The sequence below is a fragment of the Apus apus genome, chromosome 5 (assembly GCF_020740795.1).
Source record: "Apus apus isolate bApuApu2 chromosome 5, bApuApu2.pri.cur, whole genome shotgun sequence".
Lineage (NCBI taxonomy): Eukaryota > Metazoa > Chordata > Aves > Apodiformes > Apodidae > Apus > Apus apus.
In genome coordinates, this window is record NC_067286.1 from 9733436 (window position 1) to 9751479 (window position 18044).

An 18044-nucleotide genomic window follows, 5' to 3' on the forward strand; every position below is an offset into this window, starting at 1 on the left:
GATGCAATATCACCATTAAAGTGTTCAGCACAGCAATATTAAAGCAAAGGCATACTTTGCTATTCTGAATCAAATATGGCATTTTCCTGATCTGCTGCTGTTAATAATTTCAAGCATATGTTTACATGGCTGTTTTTGCCAACCCACTTTCAGCTGTCACCAGCCCCCACAGAAAATAATAATAAACACTGAGTACACCCACAAAGAGGTAATTGAGAATGGGTTAGATGCATAAAGAGCTCTGGAAGCTCTGAGAACATAAACCATGCAGACTTCCTAATTTTTTGTAACGTGTTCAGACTTTGACCTGACAATAACATACAGTGTTGATTTTCAGGTGCATATTTTATTGTGGATCATAACAAAGACTTCAGAAAAAGAACAGGAAAAAGTCAGCAATAGAGTGTCTCTTACAGATTACATAAAATACATTCTGTGAAAGCTAACTCCGCAGCTGAGGGCAATGCAGTTTAAATTAAACTAATCATTATTTTCAGACACACATTTTAAGAAGTAAATTTTGCAAATATTTTTTATCAATTAATCTGATATTCAAATTTAAAACCAAATATTTCAATTACATTAACATTGTTGCAGAGCATGTAGTATTAAACCACTAGAAAACAAAAAGTCATTTCTGCAAAAAGAAATAGTCACACAGAAAATATTGTAAAAAAATATAAAATTAGCCCTAGTAAATGTTAAATTACTCAAAACCTCTTTGGAATAATCTGTGGATGCTGAGGTATGAATAATTTTTGAATTTTGGTACTGCTGTCTGAATTTTCTATGCAATACATTGAAACAAAATATCTTTATAACTTTTCTACAAATTATTTCTTCAGCCTTTAATTGTACTTTAACTGTAAAGACAAAACCTACTAATTCTTACAGTAAAATGACAGAAGTCTGTTAAGTAACAGTGTAGAAAATGTTGCAAGGTATCTTCAAGGCACTATTCTTTCTTTGGGTGCTTGACACACACACAGGCCATTCATGAGGGCTATTTTGATAGGACGACAAGAATAACAAAAGCTAGACCTACAGCTAGTATCTAGTACATTAAATATCATATATATATTTCTCTAATGAAATAAAACGCATTACTTTTAAAATCCATTCTACTTTGCAACACTGTGGCTTGCAGCAAGGTGTCTGGTAAATTAATCTGAAACATGAATTTAAAAACATACTTTGCGAAAATAAGAACAGAGGTCAACCCAGTAGCATTCACCTCAATCAATAGAGTCTGCCAGAATGTAAACCATTCCCAAGTACTGTAACTCTCTGTAAAACAGAAAGGACCAAATGCTCTGTTGATTTAATGCCACTGGTTTACACAGAGATATGCCAATCAGCAACCTGGTTCACAGTCAGTCAAATAGATTAGGATCTTATCCAGCACTTACTGGGTCCACTTGAATTTCTGAACTACATAGCTGCAAGGGTTGCTGCCCCCCTGTAACAAGAAGATAGCTACTAAGAGTTGTAAAGAGCTAGATGTTCTGCAGTCAGTTCATTTAATAAGAATCTCGGTGCATCTGTACTCCACTGGAAATATACAGAAATCCAATTCTGACCTTCATGCGTCTCAGTAAAATTACGCAAAGATTCTTTCAATATCTATTTTTCCAGGGCCTGTTCTTTATGGCAACTTAATGTCAGCCAACAGGAAACAAATATGAAAGGAGCTGACCTCAAGATACTGGGATTTTAGATTGTTATTTTGACAACTTTTTGACATAGTATTAAGAATCTGTAGCTCCTCCTTGAAAAAAACAACAGTTTTGTGTAATTGACAGAGCGTGCCAGGATCCAGCCACAAAGCAAATTTGGATACCATATTGCTGGATGCAATGAATGGATTAGAAGTCACAGAAGCACAAAAAACTCTGTTCTTTTGGCAGTTTGATAACGACCCAGCAGCAGAAAACGTTACTGTTTCTTTGCTACTCAAGCTGGCTAATAATCTGCCAGTTGTTGATGGTCTCCGCTACCTGTGGGCCTTCGTGTGACACAGCACAACAGACAAAACACATTGGTCTGGTGGATGAGAATCAAGTACCACCATGAGATCTTAAGGCAGTGGCTGCGACCCATACTATCTGGCTTTAGAAACCCAGCCAAAGGGCTGAGATAGCAGCCTTGAGATCCAAGGCTCCTTCTCGGACTAGTAGTGAAACTGGCCTCTCCAGGTGACTGTTAATTTACGTGGGCTCAACCCCTTAATTTGGGTCTACATAATCATTTAAAATAATTATAAATAAATCCAGGATTGACCTAAAACTTAAACAACTTCTATGTTATTATAAACAGTGAGGAAAAATGTGCATTCAGCTGTACATCAGCATACATTGCTGTGTACCACAAACAAAAGCGCCCCAGGTGTCAGCAGAATTTGGCCCAGCTAGCTTAATAGCTCACTTCCCTGAAGGAAGGTGCAGGCCTACACTGAATGCTGAAGAGAAAACTGTCTGGAGTATTATTCTATATGTCTATAATATTCTGTATCAAAGCAATAAATATTAGATATCATCTGTATATTAGATTTCATATTTATCTGATAGCTATTTAAATCTACATTGTTGAAAATACAAGCAGTGACCCACTCCTACATGGCAGCATATACTATTTGTGTGAATGTGTTAAAACTATCACATGGGTCTATATTTACATAGGACACTATTGTTTATATAGCAGATTTTAATTTACATAACTTCTTACCATAGGATAGATAATTGTGTAAAGGTTGGATAGCTAAGTGTTTCTATGGTTCTGCGTAATTGCATTCAGCATGAGGATTTCATCATTCTGCCTCAGTTTTATGTTTTTTAAGGATGGAAAATGCAGTTTGACAGACTTCAAAATCTCCAATAATGTTATACCAATATAACACAGAATACTTATTTTCAAATCCAGCCAAAAACCAGTTTCACTGTTCCTAATTTTTTCCTTTACATATATAAACCTCATCTTTAAAGAAAGTGCACTCCTGAAATCAAGGGCAATCAAAATGTTTTGGCATTGCTGAGATGTAAAAGAGTATTTCAGCTGACCATGTTCTGCAGAAAAAAACATTGTACATTTTTTAATTAACAATTACAATTACTCCAGTCTAGGTGTGCAAATAAAAAACCTACATGTGAAACATTAAAATAAGCTGAAATTACTGCTGGTATATACATGAGAAGTTCAGTCTCAGTTTGCTCAAAAAACACTTTGTTAATTCCTATCATTTAGCTTGTCAGATAATAAAGATACAATGAAAACATGTTCGTTTTCAACAAGGTAAAAATGTCCAGTTATTTACCTGTGTAAAAGTAAATATTTTTTATTTCCTGCACCTCTAATTTCAGAAATTCAGATTAAAATATAGAGGTAAAATATTTTAATAAAGATACTTAGAATACTTGTAACAATCAGATAACAACGTCTGAGTTCAGAGAATGTCCAGGTATTGTCCTTTGAATGAAATATTTACTTTTCTTTGCAAAACTTGGTATTTACTTCTCAGAATAATAATCTCTGTGGTCCTCAGCAGAAGTCAGAATCACTTTGTTATTAAACTTCAGTCAGTGTTCATCAAAGACAGAATGTAATTGTTTCTCTTTCCTTTATGTCAATGCTGCACCAGAAAACTCTGTATTAAAAAAAGTTCTGGAAAATTGAAAAATATGTAATGCTTTATACACTAAGTAACATACAGATGTTATTGATTGCTCTCGCCAGCACTGCATTTCTTCAGATGGACAGACTCAGGAGCTGACAGATTGCTTTCCCTTTCACCTGTACCAGTTCTGCCCTAATTGGATGACTATTAACACATCTCCTCCCTGCACTAAACAGCCTGAAGATTTCTAAACAGTCGTACAGTAATTTCAGCCTCAGGATTTTCTTCCTTACTGTGTAACCCAGGATTCCCAGAATCTGCGGTTGCATTGGAACACTTCTTTTAGAAAGTTATCTAAGACTAACAACAAGCCTGCTAGCAAACGATTAATTTCACCTCCAACTTATGCCAGTGCAGTTTTTGGTAGTAAAGTCTTGTGTCAGGCAGTTTCTATCAGCTTCTTCATGGAAACAACTGGTGGTTGATATGAAGTCTAAGAAAAGAATCAACTTCCATTTGTCTTTTGTGTCTTTGTTAAAGCTAAAACCAAACAGAAAACAGCTTATACTTGGTTATGATTAGAAACAAGTACTCTTTATAGTCACCTAAAATGATCAAAGAACCTTACACTGTAAGGGAGTCTTTACAGACCTAAAAGTAGTGCTTTTGTAATTGAAAGGCTACAGGAATGATTCTGGAATTTTTTTTTTAAATTTTATTTTTTTTGGTGTGTGTGTGTGTTGGACATTATGTAGTAAAATATAGTAATCTTAAAATCAACCAAAGAAACAGATTCTAAATCCTATTTATCAATAAATCCACACTTGCAACCTCATAATCCTGTGTTTAAACTATTAAAAGAAACACAAGCTGTTCTTTTACTTTCTAATACTACGTAATACAAATAATACAGGGAAACTGTATTATACAGGTGTGTTTTCCTGAAATGTGTACTTTGTAAAAAAGATCTCTTCCTTGAACAAAACCAAGTCACAGGCTGCAAAGTGTATTTATATGGAATGCTCAATAACACATATTTAAACCAGAGTATCACATAATGATAATAATGTCTAAAGGAATGAGTAACTACTTCAGTTTGTACCCATAAAATTCAAGCCTAACTGCACTGGAAATACAAATGAATCAGCTTAAGTGCCTGAGAAAGTCTCTTCTTTTTAGCTGTGAAGTGAACAAAAGTATTTAACTGATTCTCCCCATGCACATTTCTCATAATCAGAATGGAACCATATTATCATGGATAGAAAATCCCTAGATTAAAAAAGGTATCTGTAAAAAATATTAAAATAGATACTCAGTGCTGAATCTTCCTATGATTGGCTTCAAAGAATGACTTGAATTAAAGTCACTAAACCTTTTTTCTTTCTTGTTTCACCTGCTAAAAAACAGTGTGAAGACAGTTACTGAGACATTAATCCTCCCACAATATACCCAAACACTTTCGTCCAACCCTTTTTCTTCATAATTTATATGTTTCAAATCTACTATGAAAAAAATATAAAATTTTCAGATAAATTGTTTAGCTTCTTTTAGAATAGAGATGCAGAGGAATACTGATGAAAACTATGTTAGGTATGATGTTTTCTTTGTTAACACTCCTTTACGTCCCAAATCGATTCTTCACTCCACATTCCTGTATTTGGTAAACAAATTGTACAGTACTCTCAGTGTAGACTTCAAGTCACAATTTACAATATCTGGAAAAAGAGACAAGGGAAAAAAAAACCCACATTAGTAACTTTATTAGCACAAAACATTTTCAAAATAAGTGTCTATACTCCACTCCCTTTCACTCTTCAGATCCATATCTATGAGCATTCAAATCACAAAGATACTAAAGAAGAGGAGAACTATAAATAAAGCACAATTTTTAAACTGGCAACTAAAAATTGTTATTTCAGCCACTTTTAGTTAGGGATACAAATGGCTAATCTTGCTGATATGAAGAAATGCTGCTAAATTGTGTGTAGAATGATGTGTGTGTATGTATATGTTACTGAATCTGCAGTCAGTTGTGCCCAAAAAAAAATATTATTTTGAAAAAATCAGGCAGGAACCAATGGAGCTCTTCTATTATGTAAGAATTGTAGGACTTGGCCCATTTTGGGTGCAACATTCTTTATTAGGCCTAATTTCGGCAAAATAGCTAAAGGCAAGATGAAACTTTCTAAAGGAAACCTAGGTATAGAAATGTCCCTCAAAGACAGTTCTGAAAATGCTTTTAGTTGATGTTCATGGCTGAATCAGTCCTTAGAAACTCGACATCTAAAGTAAAGGATTTATAGGCAAGAAAAAGCTAATGAATACCTGCTGTTTCCAAGAGAAGTTGTTGAGAAAGTCAATATTATTTCACAAGAAATCTATAAAACAAACTGACAAGTACTACTGCAGCAGTCTATGCTAGTGCTTCAAGAAATATTCAGTCTCAAATAGGGACTCAGAACTGTCTCAGAAAGAATACAAAAGAATTTGAATAGAGTAAGAACAGATTTAGAATAGCATTAGAACAGAATTAGAACAGAACTAGAATAGAATTAGAACAGAACTAGAATAGAATTAGAACAGCTACATCTCTTTCTGTTGACTGTATAGGAACCCAGTCTTCTACCTTTGGTTCTTGGAATTGGCCATGGTGTAAAGCAGGTGGTATGAATACTCCCATTATCTTTAAAACCTCCAAGTAAGCTTAGTAGCTTGTGCTCATAATCATCAGAGATTTTTGCCATTGTACTTATCTACGGTGATCTTTCTCTCAGATTGTGAAGGGGTTGTACTTTGAAGAATGAATCTAATCATTTCTCTAAGCATGATGTCACAAACTTTGTTACGCAAACTTTGAAGGGCTAAAGATATTAGCGACATGGTAAACTGACATGGAGAAAGGCTGAAAACAATCAGAGGGTGAATACAATACAGCCTACATTTTATGCTGAGACTATGCATGGTTATGAAACCATGGCCACATGGTTTTGTGGCTATAAATAAATCAGACCAAAAACACTTGGTACAAAACGAAGAGAAAATGCCAAAAGCTACATGAAGGGCACATTGCTCCCACAACATCATGTATGCAAACAGCAATCTGGAGTGTAATTAGGGAAGTTGCCTCTTTTAGACCAGCAACAAGGTAAGAACACCTTAATTTCCTAAAAAGACAACTTCAAATTAATAGAGAGATCACTTTGACAGGTCTTTGCAAAATTACTAGAAGATTCCACCACCACAACAGAATTCCACAAAAAGGTCCAAACAAAAAATAAGCATGCTCACAGAGAAAGATAAATTATTTCCATTGCTATAAATGTTTGACCAACATATATAACATTTAACTGGTTACAATTTTCAAAAAGATAAATTGGATTTTGGCTTTCAAGGATAGTAATCTGAAAAAGCTCAAACTGCAAATGAATTCATTACAGACTCAGCAGACTAATGTACTGGCCATTTTAAAAGTAAAAGGTCATGGAAAGCTATTTAATACCTTTTCAATTATATTGCAAATAGCCCAAATAAACTGTTGACCCCACAAAAATCATTGGTTTTCATACTCATTTATTTAACCACATTCTTTTTTCCACTAAATATGTTTTTCATATTCTAAAGCACTTTTCAGCATATTTTTTCCTCAAGAACCTCAAAGAAACAGTGTAGGAATTTAAAGAGTATTTAGTATACACATCTAGGGTAAGATCCTTTTCAATACTCTTTTGCTCACTGGAAACTTTAAGCACGGGCATTGTGCCCAGTGTAACAACACATAAAACAGATGTGTTTTTCCATTCACGTTGGGCAGGAAGTTTCATATTAAGCATTTCAGTAATTGCACAAGCAACGTCTTATATATGCTGAAATATCCTTATGGCTTGATTTATACTGGAAAAATTAGCTGCCCCCTAGAGCAATAAATACCTGAAAAATTAAATGCCATAAGAATTTTAAACTTCCATGGGGACTAAGGGATCACAGATACTCTCTGTTTTACTTGGATCCCCAGATTTCACGATTTCCCCCTCCTCTCTTTGACTATTTCAAACATAAAGGTTTGTGATACTGTCACCACTGGTTTAGTTAAGCATGATTGTGGATGAGGGTCACAGTGATCAAAGCAAGTGAAAAAAAGCGGGGGTAGGTCCAGATAAAATGCATAGGCAGTGTAGACTCAATCCTGAGACATTTTTTTGTGTGTGCACGTGTATGTCTGCTGCTGCTATGATGTGGAAGTTCAGAGGGATAGAAAATAAACAGAATGGAGCAGAACTTGATTCAGTGATGTGTGCCTGCATCTCCAGAGACCCCTTACTACTAGAATGAAAACTCTGAGCATTCACTTATATCAAGTCCCCCGGGAATGACAATCCAATAGTACAGCAGGAAAACACTGTACACCACAGAATGTGAATCTGCAGTGGGTCTTGAAAACACAGATGTATTGATTATGATGATAGGTAACCAGCAGAGACCCAGCTAGTACCCTGTTGGGAAGAGTGGAGCAGAAGCTGCATGTCCAGCTCCTGCACAGTAAGAAGTGGTAGCTTCTCATGGGAGGAATCACAAGAGTACAGTGTAACATGGTGAATCAAGGGCCCTACATACAGTTTGAAAAGCTGAATTTAAACCATGTATTTATACATGCTAAGATGAGTGGAATCCTGGTCCTGCTAAAGTCAGCAGCTAAACCTTCATCTTCCCTGAAAATACACTTTACTTTCAGTCTCTAGCTCTAAATCTAATATAAATATGCATGATTAGGTCCTGCACTCAAAGGCAGTTATGTGAACACTTGAAATCCTTCTTCAATAACATCTACCTCTTTTGTGAAAATCTTGTAAATTACACTGAATACTTGAGGTTTAGTATGAAGATGTGGGATGGGGGAAAATGGAGCAATTGGAGCAATTCACATCTGCCAGTGACACCATTCACAATTGTATTCTTTTTCTTTCAGTGAATATCTGATTATTACTGCATATGTTTGGTCACACAAATGCTACCCTGGACATTGAAGAGAGGAAGCTTTGCTACATTTGAAGAAGTGTATCTATCAGCCATTTGAAATAAGATACCTGAGCACTTCAAAATCTTGCATTTCACTCTTGGATTAACCTTTAAACTTTCATCTAGCTATATCATAATGCTATGTGACAAGACCTGGATCCAAAGCAAATTTTTTAGAAGATACTAGATACCTTCTGGTCTTGGCTTTGGTTTTTCCAATCCACCATCTTGCATTAACTCAAAAGCAAAGGATACATTGAGGACCTAGTAAAATAATAAAGGTAGTCATTATTGTGAACTATATACAGGATAGTATAAATGGTCAAAACATGACATATTTAAAGCTGCAGACACTGATGCTCAGAAGTAAAAAAAAAATAATCAGGGCTCCATATATCAATGGAAGATCTGGTCTATGGAATCCAGACAATCCATTGTTTTCATTTTTTCTGGATGGTGATGGTAGTTTCAGAAATAAAAAAGTAATCAAAAAATTACACGTGAACTAATATAACTCACTGAAAAACAGCCTATCAATAAGAATAACCCACCCCCCACAAGTTTAAAATTTGGAACATGATGGCCCATGAAGTGTTTGATTCTCGAACAGACAACTGAATTGCCTGGATAGCAACAGACACTGGGGTAGTGGTTGTGGTCTCAAAATTATACCTAGTAGACATATTCCTTTATGATTCCAAAAACTCATGAAACCATTTAACATGAAACCATGTTAAATTTTTTTATTTTGGATGCAAAAAATCAGTTCTGTAATCAATTTGTGTGTATAACTATAAACTTATTGAACAATAAGTCTGGTTCAATGACACAATGGCTGCCAAAATCGGTTAATACTTGCTAACCTCCTCATCATTAATAACATTTTCCCTTTTCTTCTAGCTAAGTGTTAATACGAAGATCTTAAATATGTTCAGAACAGGTTGCCAGCACAGTCCTCTATTGATTTCAGCTATTTACATCAAACTAAAGTGGAAAAGTTTGTGTCATCCTTGTACTACTATATTAATACATTTATTTAACAGAAAAACGAAATCTAATTACCTTTTGTTCAAAACTATCAGGAGTTAAGAAAAAGCTGTGCAGAGGAACAAAATAACCTTCTAGGAGACCCATTAGCAGGACTAAGTACACACCATCTGCAAACTGTAAAAAAGACATTTCTTGGTACATTTTCTGAAGAGTAACTCATTGCTTTGATTAATGAACAAGATACATATTGTCTACTGCAGAACTGTCAACAAACTACTAAGACAAATATTTTAAATTGCAACTAAAAGATCTCATCTAATTTCTTTGATTTCTTTTATTTAATTAGTATGTTCTGCTGTATCTTCTCCAAAACTGACCTAATACTAAAGTATACATGCAGAATAAAGTTTCTGGATAGAAAGGTCATCAGTGGCTTTCTCTTCTACAAGTTGTGGGTAAACAGAACAGCTGCCTTTCAGCCTCTCAGATGGCATGCATTCCCTGAGCAGAGAAAAGCAGAATGAAGGTGCAAACTCACGACTGCACTAAAATTCAGTATATTGGAGGAAATAAAGAAACAAAGAATCATCTTTGTCTACTTTCTGCACATCTGAGTCAATCTAATTTTAAGTGCATGTAATTACAGATGGAAGATACCTAATTGCTCTATGTTCATTTTATCTAAAAAAACCCCACAAAAACAGCTACATCCATATGATTTTGTTAAAGGCCTCTCTTACCCCTGTGGCATCAGGTCTATCAGTGCATTGAGATATCCCCAGAATCAATCCCCAAACAAAATGAGTTACCCATCACCTTCCTGAGAAACACAATCTTCCATCCTAGGGAATACTGTTTCAGATAAATGCTTAAGGGGTTTTGAAACACCTTTGAATAATTAGCTGTTGTTTTATTTTTTCCCCAAGAAATATACAATGCAATAAGCAGGCATAAGGAACACCTTTCTGAAAGCCCTTATGCAGTATTTCCACCTAAGTCTCTATTTTACCTTTGAAAAATATCTACCACACTGAAAGTTAATTAAATAAATCAGAGCCTCTTAATCACATGAATCAAGACATAAAATAAAGTCTGTCCTGAAGACACCTGAATTTTTTTGGTAGTGTGGAAACCATCCTTGCTACATGACCTTGTAATCTTCTTATGATAACTGCTGCAATTGTTCACATGGGGAGGTATTAATACAGCAGGATTAAGCTTTTCTTTTAGTTTCTTTCCAGCCAATTTAGCAGCTGAAAACAAGAAAGACGACCATGTACCCACATTATTTCTGAGGTGCAATCAAGTCTGCAGCCCAACTGTACAGCTGTCTATACACCTGAGTAGCTTTACTCTCAAGAAAGTATCTCACTGAATAGTGCCATTGTAATCCCAGGGGATTGTGTACTTGAGTAAAGGTAGGCAGGAAATAACTGTTCAGCTTGACATTGGGTCAAATCCAGCAAGAGTTCTTTCCTGACCAAAACAAGCACAGGTTCTGCTTATAGCACTTGGCAACACTCAAGAGGTAGCATCTGTTAATTAATTTTTATGCTAATGGCAGTACCAATCTGTTTTAGAGAAATTTAACTGCCATCATGATCTCTCTGCTTCATTGTTGAGGATCTTCTTCACATGAACATATTCAGAATTGAAGGGTTTCCCATAGAAAGAACATCTTAAGAGCCCAATCAATACTGTATTGAAATTTCTGGATAAACTTAGAAGCATAGTGAATAACCCAGTGCAACTGCTCCTCCCCTTTAAGAAACCTTGTAAAACCTACCTGGGTCTCCAGTTCAGTGACCTCCAAGTTCAATTTATTGAGATGTTTGTTCACAAAGGTGATGAGAGTCTGAAAGATGAAAACAATGTAGTGAAGGTCTATTCAGTAGGGCAGCAGTTGAACACATGCAGTATGAACTCCACCCAGAAGAGAATTTGCACAAGTAAACAGACTGCAACACGATTTTTAACTTTCAAAACTGAAATGTGACATGAAAAAAAAATGACTGCATTTTCTTCCAAGAATGAAGAACAGGAGTAAAATTAATGTGATGTACAGAGATAAAAACACACTGCTAAAACATAACAATTGTTAAAAAAAACCTTGTATCAGACTATAGGGAAGTGGGTAATTTGACTCCATTCAAATCTGACAGCAGGCAAAATACCCTAGGTCAGATGCCTGGCAGTTGTAAACTGGATACCTCTTGGCAACAGGATTTCATCTACCACTTGTGTTCTACTCCACATACACTTTGTGAGGACTTCTTTTTGATGGAAACTTTGATAACGACACATTGTTCTGTGTTCCAAAGCTAAGTTCATGATGCTAAAAATTAATAAAAAGTAACATTACACTAATGAATTTGTATATTTGTTTAAACATAAAGCTTGATGGTATTTAATGTATGCAAACTATGCCAATTATATACATACACATTCACTATATACGTACAGATACATACAAGCATGCACATGCACACACTATGCATTTTAAAAATAAAAACCTTCCAACCTTTTTCACTACATTGAGCTTGTCTGGAGCATGGTCAAATAAAGTATCAAATGCATCTCTTTCTGAAAAACAGAGATGTTAATACACTGTGTAGCAACTGTCCAAATGCACAATAAACACTTATTATGGTACATAATAATTTAAGACAACAGAGTCAGCAAAAGGTTTCAATATAGTCTCTTTGTATTCCAAGTACCATGTATTTTGCATGCTGCTCTCTTGTGAGAAGTTGCTAGTAACTTATTGTCTATTATTTACAAAAAGCCTAATTTTCAAGTAGGATTTGGATTACCTAACAACCCTGTTTCTCAAAAATGAACAAAGAATTTATTTAAATTTATTTAAATGCTATATTTATACATAAAACCTTAAACAGCCAGCTATAGGGAGCTAAGTAATGAAATAATTGTGTGCAGAAGAACATGAATTTACATCTTGAGTCACTACAGCTACAGAGGAAGCTTTTCCCCATGGGCCACTGACTGCATTGTGGTGTGCTATGTTAACCACCTCAAGCAAGCTAGGATTACAGCTGCAATACAATCCTCTGTATAAATGTTTTTGGGCTATTCTGATATGCAATTTAGAACATTATCAGCAGGACAGGCAACCTAGGGTAGCATGACTGGCATGCTACTGTATCACCTCCTGAAGAAAATGGGGAAAAAAAAAAAATGCTAGAGAGGATCCAAAGGCATTTGAAGAAGGCAGACTTCATACAAAGGAAGACTGCTCAGGGATACCACTGGAAAAAGAGGTCATGCACACAGCCTTTTAAATCAGCTGTAAGCAGGCACTGAAATAATACAAGTAGTAAATCTAAGTTCTTGATGGGACTCCACCTAAGCTCCTCAGATCAGTGTTTTGTGTTGGCAAGACATTTGGCCAGTCTCAGCACCAGCAGTAAGACATGTTAGGCACTGGAACCTGCACAGTGTTTAGGCCTGCTGAAAAACGACTCAAAAGTCATTAAAGTGTAAGCAGGTCATGTATGCAAGAATGCCAACAAGTTCATCAGCTGGTTTATGATAGGACATAATTTCATATTATGCTGGGAAGTTCTGACCATTAATACTATTACTGTAATATGTTCTGGGCATTAAACTACACAGCACCTACAAATTAACATGTGCTGAAAAGCAATGAAATGTGTTTTAAAGATGGAAAAGACTTATTTTAATGCTTTTTTTCCTAATTTTTTAACTACCACAATAGCCTGTGGTGTATATATTTATATATCAAGTTGCCAGGGCAACTTGAAACCCCTCTACTTCCTTGCAGTTTGATCAAAGTGACCATCTACTGCAGAACTAATGCATACTTTGGCTGCCTCAAGAAAAATAAAATAATCAAATTAACTTACCATGCCTTCCTGATAATGCCCTGTGAAAAAAACAACACACACAACAAAACAAACAAACAAAACCAGTTATATATAATTCACTAGCAGACACTGTGCTGCAAAAGAAAACAGCATGCATGGCTAGATCTTCAGCTTGGTGAAAACTGAAGTAGACCCATGGAATTCAGGAAACTTTCACCAAGTTATTCCAGTTGAGAATCTGAATTAGCCTGGAGGCCATCAGCATAATATCTCCTGGCTTCACTAAAGTCCCATGGGAGGCCAGGTCTCAGATTACCTACTATTGAACTAAATCAGCACACCTTGCCTGAGCGAAGAAGGCTTTTTCATCTTGACTTTGTGAAAATTTTTCCCTTTGCTTTAACGATGCATTTACCATATCAACTACAATACAATTCCAGACAAAACCATGCCTGGACTGGATTCTTGAGGACTGCAGCATTTTGCTCCAGCTGATCCCACATATAACTATTACTTGTAAACAAATCCATAGAGAGCAATAATAAGTCAATAGTTTGGCTTCTCTCCATTCTATTAGAAACTAGAATGTTCTACTACTGGTTTCTGTTGGTGTGGAATATTTTTTCCATTAAAAATTGTTTGGTGAGATGAGATACACGGGGCTTACTACTGTCACTTTACATCCCCCAAGTTCAAACACCTAAAATAGTCACATCACATTCCTTTCTGAAAGAATCTAGTTCTTTATCAAGTAAACACCAACGTACAAGAATGAAGCCTATCTTTCTTGTTTGTTTGAAGACTTTTGAACAAAATAACATGAAATAAAATAAACACATAAATAATTTAGTAGTAGATAAATAAAGAGGGGTTTTTATATCTTCACTCTGTCTTGTCTCTTACCCTGCTCTCCTGCTTTTAGTTCCCCAGCTCTGTATTTCCTCACCCTTTTGTATTTTTAGATACATGTTTGCAGCTTTTGAAAAGGCTAAAATACAGTCACTGGCTGATGCATCATCTTCCTTGGAACCCCAATACTGAAATCTAAATATCAGCAAATGTTTGAATTTCTGAGACGCATCTGTGTTCAATTACTGAACTGCTGGCAAAAGTGGTATTGACATACTCAGTGTTACCAGTTATTTCCTCTTGGATTTGTCGAGACTGGAGGATTCCTTCTCTTTTCTGGAAAAAAAAAAAAAAAGCCACATTTTTCTCAGTCAAGTTTAATGCTTACGGTAAAGTAAAAAATTATTTGTGATCCACAAACATAATTAGATAAGAAACCAGCAGAATAAGAACTGTTTAAAAACAAACTTACAGTAATATATTATTTCACCTTCTAAGTATTTCAGAAAACTCTTCTGTACATTAACAAGAAACTTGAAACTCCACCTGTAGAAGGAAGTATTTATTTTCCTTTCTCAATTGTTCTTAATTCACTTTTCTTTTAAAGGCCCCAATTCAGCAAGTCATTTGAAACACCTAAACACATACGTAAGTATTTTAGTAGAGGTATGTCTAGGTGATTTGAATTAAACCTTGTATTTCAATGAACAGCTTGGTAGATGGTGCCCATGCTTTTCTTCTGCAAAAATCTTGCTCCCAGGATACCTGTTCTTTCTGCCCTGCTCATACACTTGCTTTTTTTCGTCTGTGTTTTCCTTTCCTGGATCATTCACATAATGAGCTCTATTTGCTTGTGATGGAAAATCAAAATGGAGCATACTAGCCTGATCCACACCCCAGTCATCTTGATGTTGATAAATGCATTGACTGGAGTGTTCTTCAGATGTGAGAAGCCCTTTACACATGGTGGTGAGTGGCCTGTGTCTAGAAGCTGCACACAAAATGGCAGAAGCTTACTCAAATGGTTGCTATTAGAGTCAGTTGGAAAATGAAGGAGTTCAAAAAATTGACATTGTTTCCAGGATGCTGATCACAGTCATCTGGTGGCAGTGTAAATACCGCACATATGTTTTGCCTCTCTTTATGTTCTCTCTGTTAATTCTGTTCACTGGAATTAGTAAAACTTTGCAATGCAGAAAGAAAAGTGAGGCAAGCGCTGACAACTGCATGTAAAGTCTAGACATTAGGCAATTAGTCATGATTCTAAACTTCCTGTCATACAAGGAAATGAGAAAAATCTATGCTAGCCGTAGACTTGCCTGCTACACGGAAAAGTCCTTCATGGCATGTGAACTGGGGCTGCTGCTCCATGCCTTGGAGAAGACAGCACATCCCCACCTGAGGCAGCCCTTGGTGTACGATGTGCTGAGGACTTGGCCAGTCTATACTCCTATCCTAAAATATATGAGGATCAAACTTCTTTCTGCAAGAAAGCCACACGTGGCACCCTCTGGGTCACTCCAGACTGGCACTTGGAGTACTCTGAATGGTCCTTTAAGCTAGGTGATAGTTTCAGTGGTTTTGTGTTGTGTTTTTTTAAAGCCCTGTTACTAAATACATGGTTAAAAATGCATTCAAGGAGGACCTCTGAACATTATGAAAGATAGAGTGGAGTCCAGTGTGTTCCATACTGGAAGAGGGGGCACAGAACAGCTGCTGAGACATCTGTCACAAATTTTGAAAGCCTGAAGAAGAACTACATCATTTAGTGCTATCTTCACTTCCAGCTTGAGTAGATAGCAAGAAGTACTTGCATTTGAAATTGTAATCTAGCTAGCTCAAGTTAGAATTCTACTGTGTTTGGGATTTTTGTTTATTTTTCTCTTTGCTGCAGGGTGAAATGAAACTTTTCTTTCCTCCTGATCATGACTCTGACGTGCCAATGATGCCTTCTGGAGCAAAAGCCCTACATCCTTATCTCCTAAAGGAGCTGAGCACCATAGCAATGGCAACTGTACTTCTCAGATTTGATAAACTGCAATTAATATCAATAGGAATTCTGCACCTTAATGCTATTGTTGACAACAACAACAAAAGGAAAGCCAGTTTTGTGCCTGGCATCTGATCACTTACATCTATACAATTTCCACACTGCCCAAGTATGACATGCATTTGACACATTAACGTAAGTTGGACACTTATTTGACCAGCACATGTCAAGATAGACTCTCCTATGCTTCAGAGTTGTAAAAAGAATGGTGAAAAAGTCCCAACAGCAACAATCAGAACGGACTCTATCTTAGCAACACTAGTCTAAACACATTCTCTGTGAAGACTGCTTCCCATACATTTTTTGCACTTTAAAACCTCAAAATTGACCCCAACATTTGTCACCTGTTGTAAAGCTTGTTTTATACTAGACAGATAATGACACAATATTCCAACAAATACAAAGAAGTGCACTGAGAAATGAGTCCAGTAATGTTCCTTAAAGACAAGAGTGGCTATAATGGAAACAACAAATCATAACAAATTATAAAAATTAACATCTACTATGTAAAAGCTATCGAGAAATAAGCCATGAATTAAGATTCTCCATTAAAAAGAAAAGTTGGATGTGCATTCCAGTGACCACAGAAGACTTTATTTGGCCAGGCTTGACATCTCTTCCCTCCCAGCTGAAAGATTCCACTAAAGGCCACTATTTCATCTGGAAAATTATGTTTTATAACTGCCCCATCAAGATGAAATTCAGAACTATTCTAGAGTTCTGGAAAGGACTGTCTGGAAAGGACAAATACATCTGCCATTATAAAAAGATTTGGGAACCTGGAGGCAGTGCTGCTCAGAAACATTTCTGACCCTTCCCGGGTTTTCAGACGGGCAGCAGGAGCAATGATCTCAGATTAAGCTTGTGATGTACACCTTATTCTAATCTCATTAACTTCCTAACTTTGTTTAACATTCATTTATGCACCCAAAAATTGCTGCTCCTGTGCTCAGAATATGCTGAAGCCATTCTGACTGCCCTGCAAAAGCATGCTTATACTCTCTGACTTACAACTGTTGCACACAATCTGTCATTTAACCATTTGTGGATGGCATAAATAAATAATTTTTTTAAAGAGGCAAAAAAGATGCTAAGATCCAGCTTCCCACAAAGCTCTCATTTTTTTCAGTAGAAATGATCAAAGGCTGTGATTTGTTCAAAGTTAATAATTCTATTATTATGGAAGTAAAAGAAATAACATAACAAAATAGCTACAAAAGGTCCAATTATCCCATTTTTTCCCAAATCAGCTTATACTCCAGATTTCATATTACTCTCATATTACACAAACATTAAATGAACTAGGGTAGTCTTCCTTGAAGATTTTCCAAAAGTACCTAATTCTTTTATTTCTGTCTCTCTACAGTTCCCTTTATCAAACTGTACAGAGTAGAATAAGGTACCACATAGTCTGTTGAGTTTCTCTAGGCATAACCTTACTTTACAGAATGTATGAGGGTCTAGAACATGAGGCATGCAAATTTGAACCCTAAATTAGGCTTCAGGATCTGCTGACTGTTGATTAAAAATTTCATGGAGTTCAAAGGGTATGTGATGAATTATACAGAATCAATCCCATAAGATATGAAAGACATTTAAAAAATAAAAAACCCACCCAGCATAAAATAAAAATTAAAAATGTCTCAAACACAATCACACTAAGAATACCGGCCCCCATCCTATGTTA

The 18044-nt window shown here is 35.9% G+C and overlaps 1 protein-coding gene across 3 annotated transcripts in view; it reads right to left on the reverse strand.

The window, feature by feature from the left end:
- Positions 1–326: 326 nt before the first annotated feature.
- Positions 327–18044, reverse strand: part of PARVA (parvin alpha) — a 67316-nt gene continuing 49598 nt past the window's right edge. For all 3 annotated transcript variants that reach the window (XM_051621552.1, XM_051621554.1, XM_051621553.1), the window contains 7 exons: positions 14585–14643; positions 13498–13517; positions 12135–12196; positions 11400–11468; positions 9686–9787; positions 8815–8887; positions 327–5325 (listed from right to left, as the gene is read on the reverse strand). In XM_051621552.1, coding sequence (XP_051477512.1) covers positions 5249–5325; positions 8815–8887; positions 9686–9787; positions 11400–11468; positions 12135–12196; positions 13498–13517; positions 14585–14643 — 462 coding nt within the window. In that variant the 3' untranslated portion in view covers positions 327–5248. The remainder of the gene's footprint in view (positions 5326–8814; positions 8888–9685; positions 9788–11399; positions 11469–12134; positions 12197–13497; positions 13518–14584; positions 14644–18044) is intronic.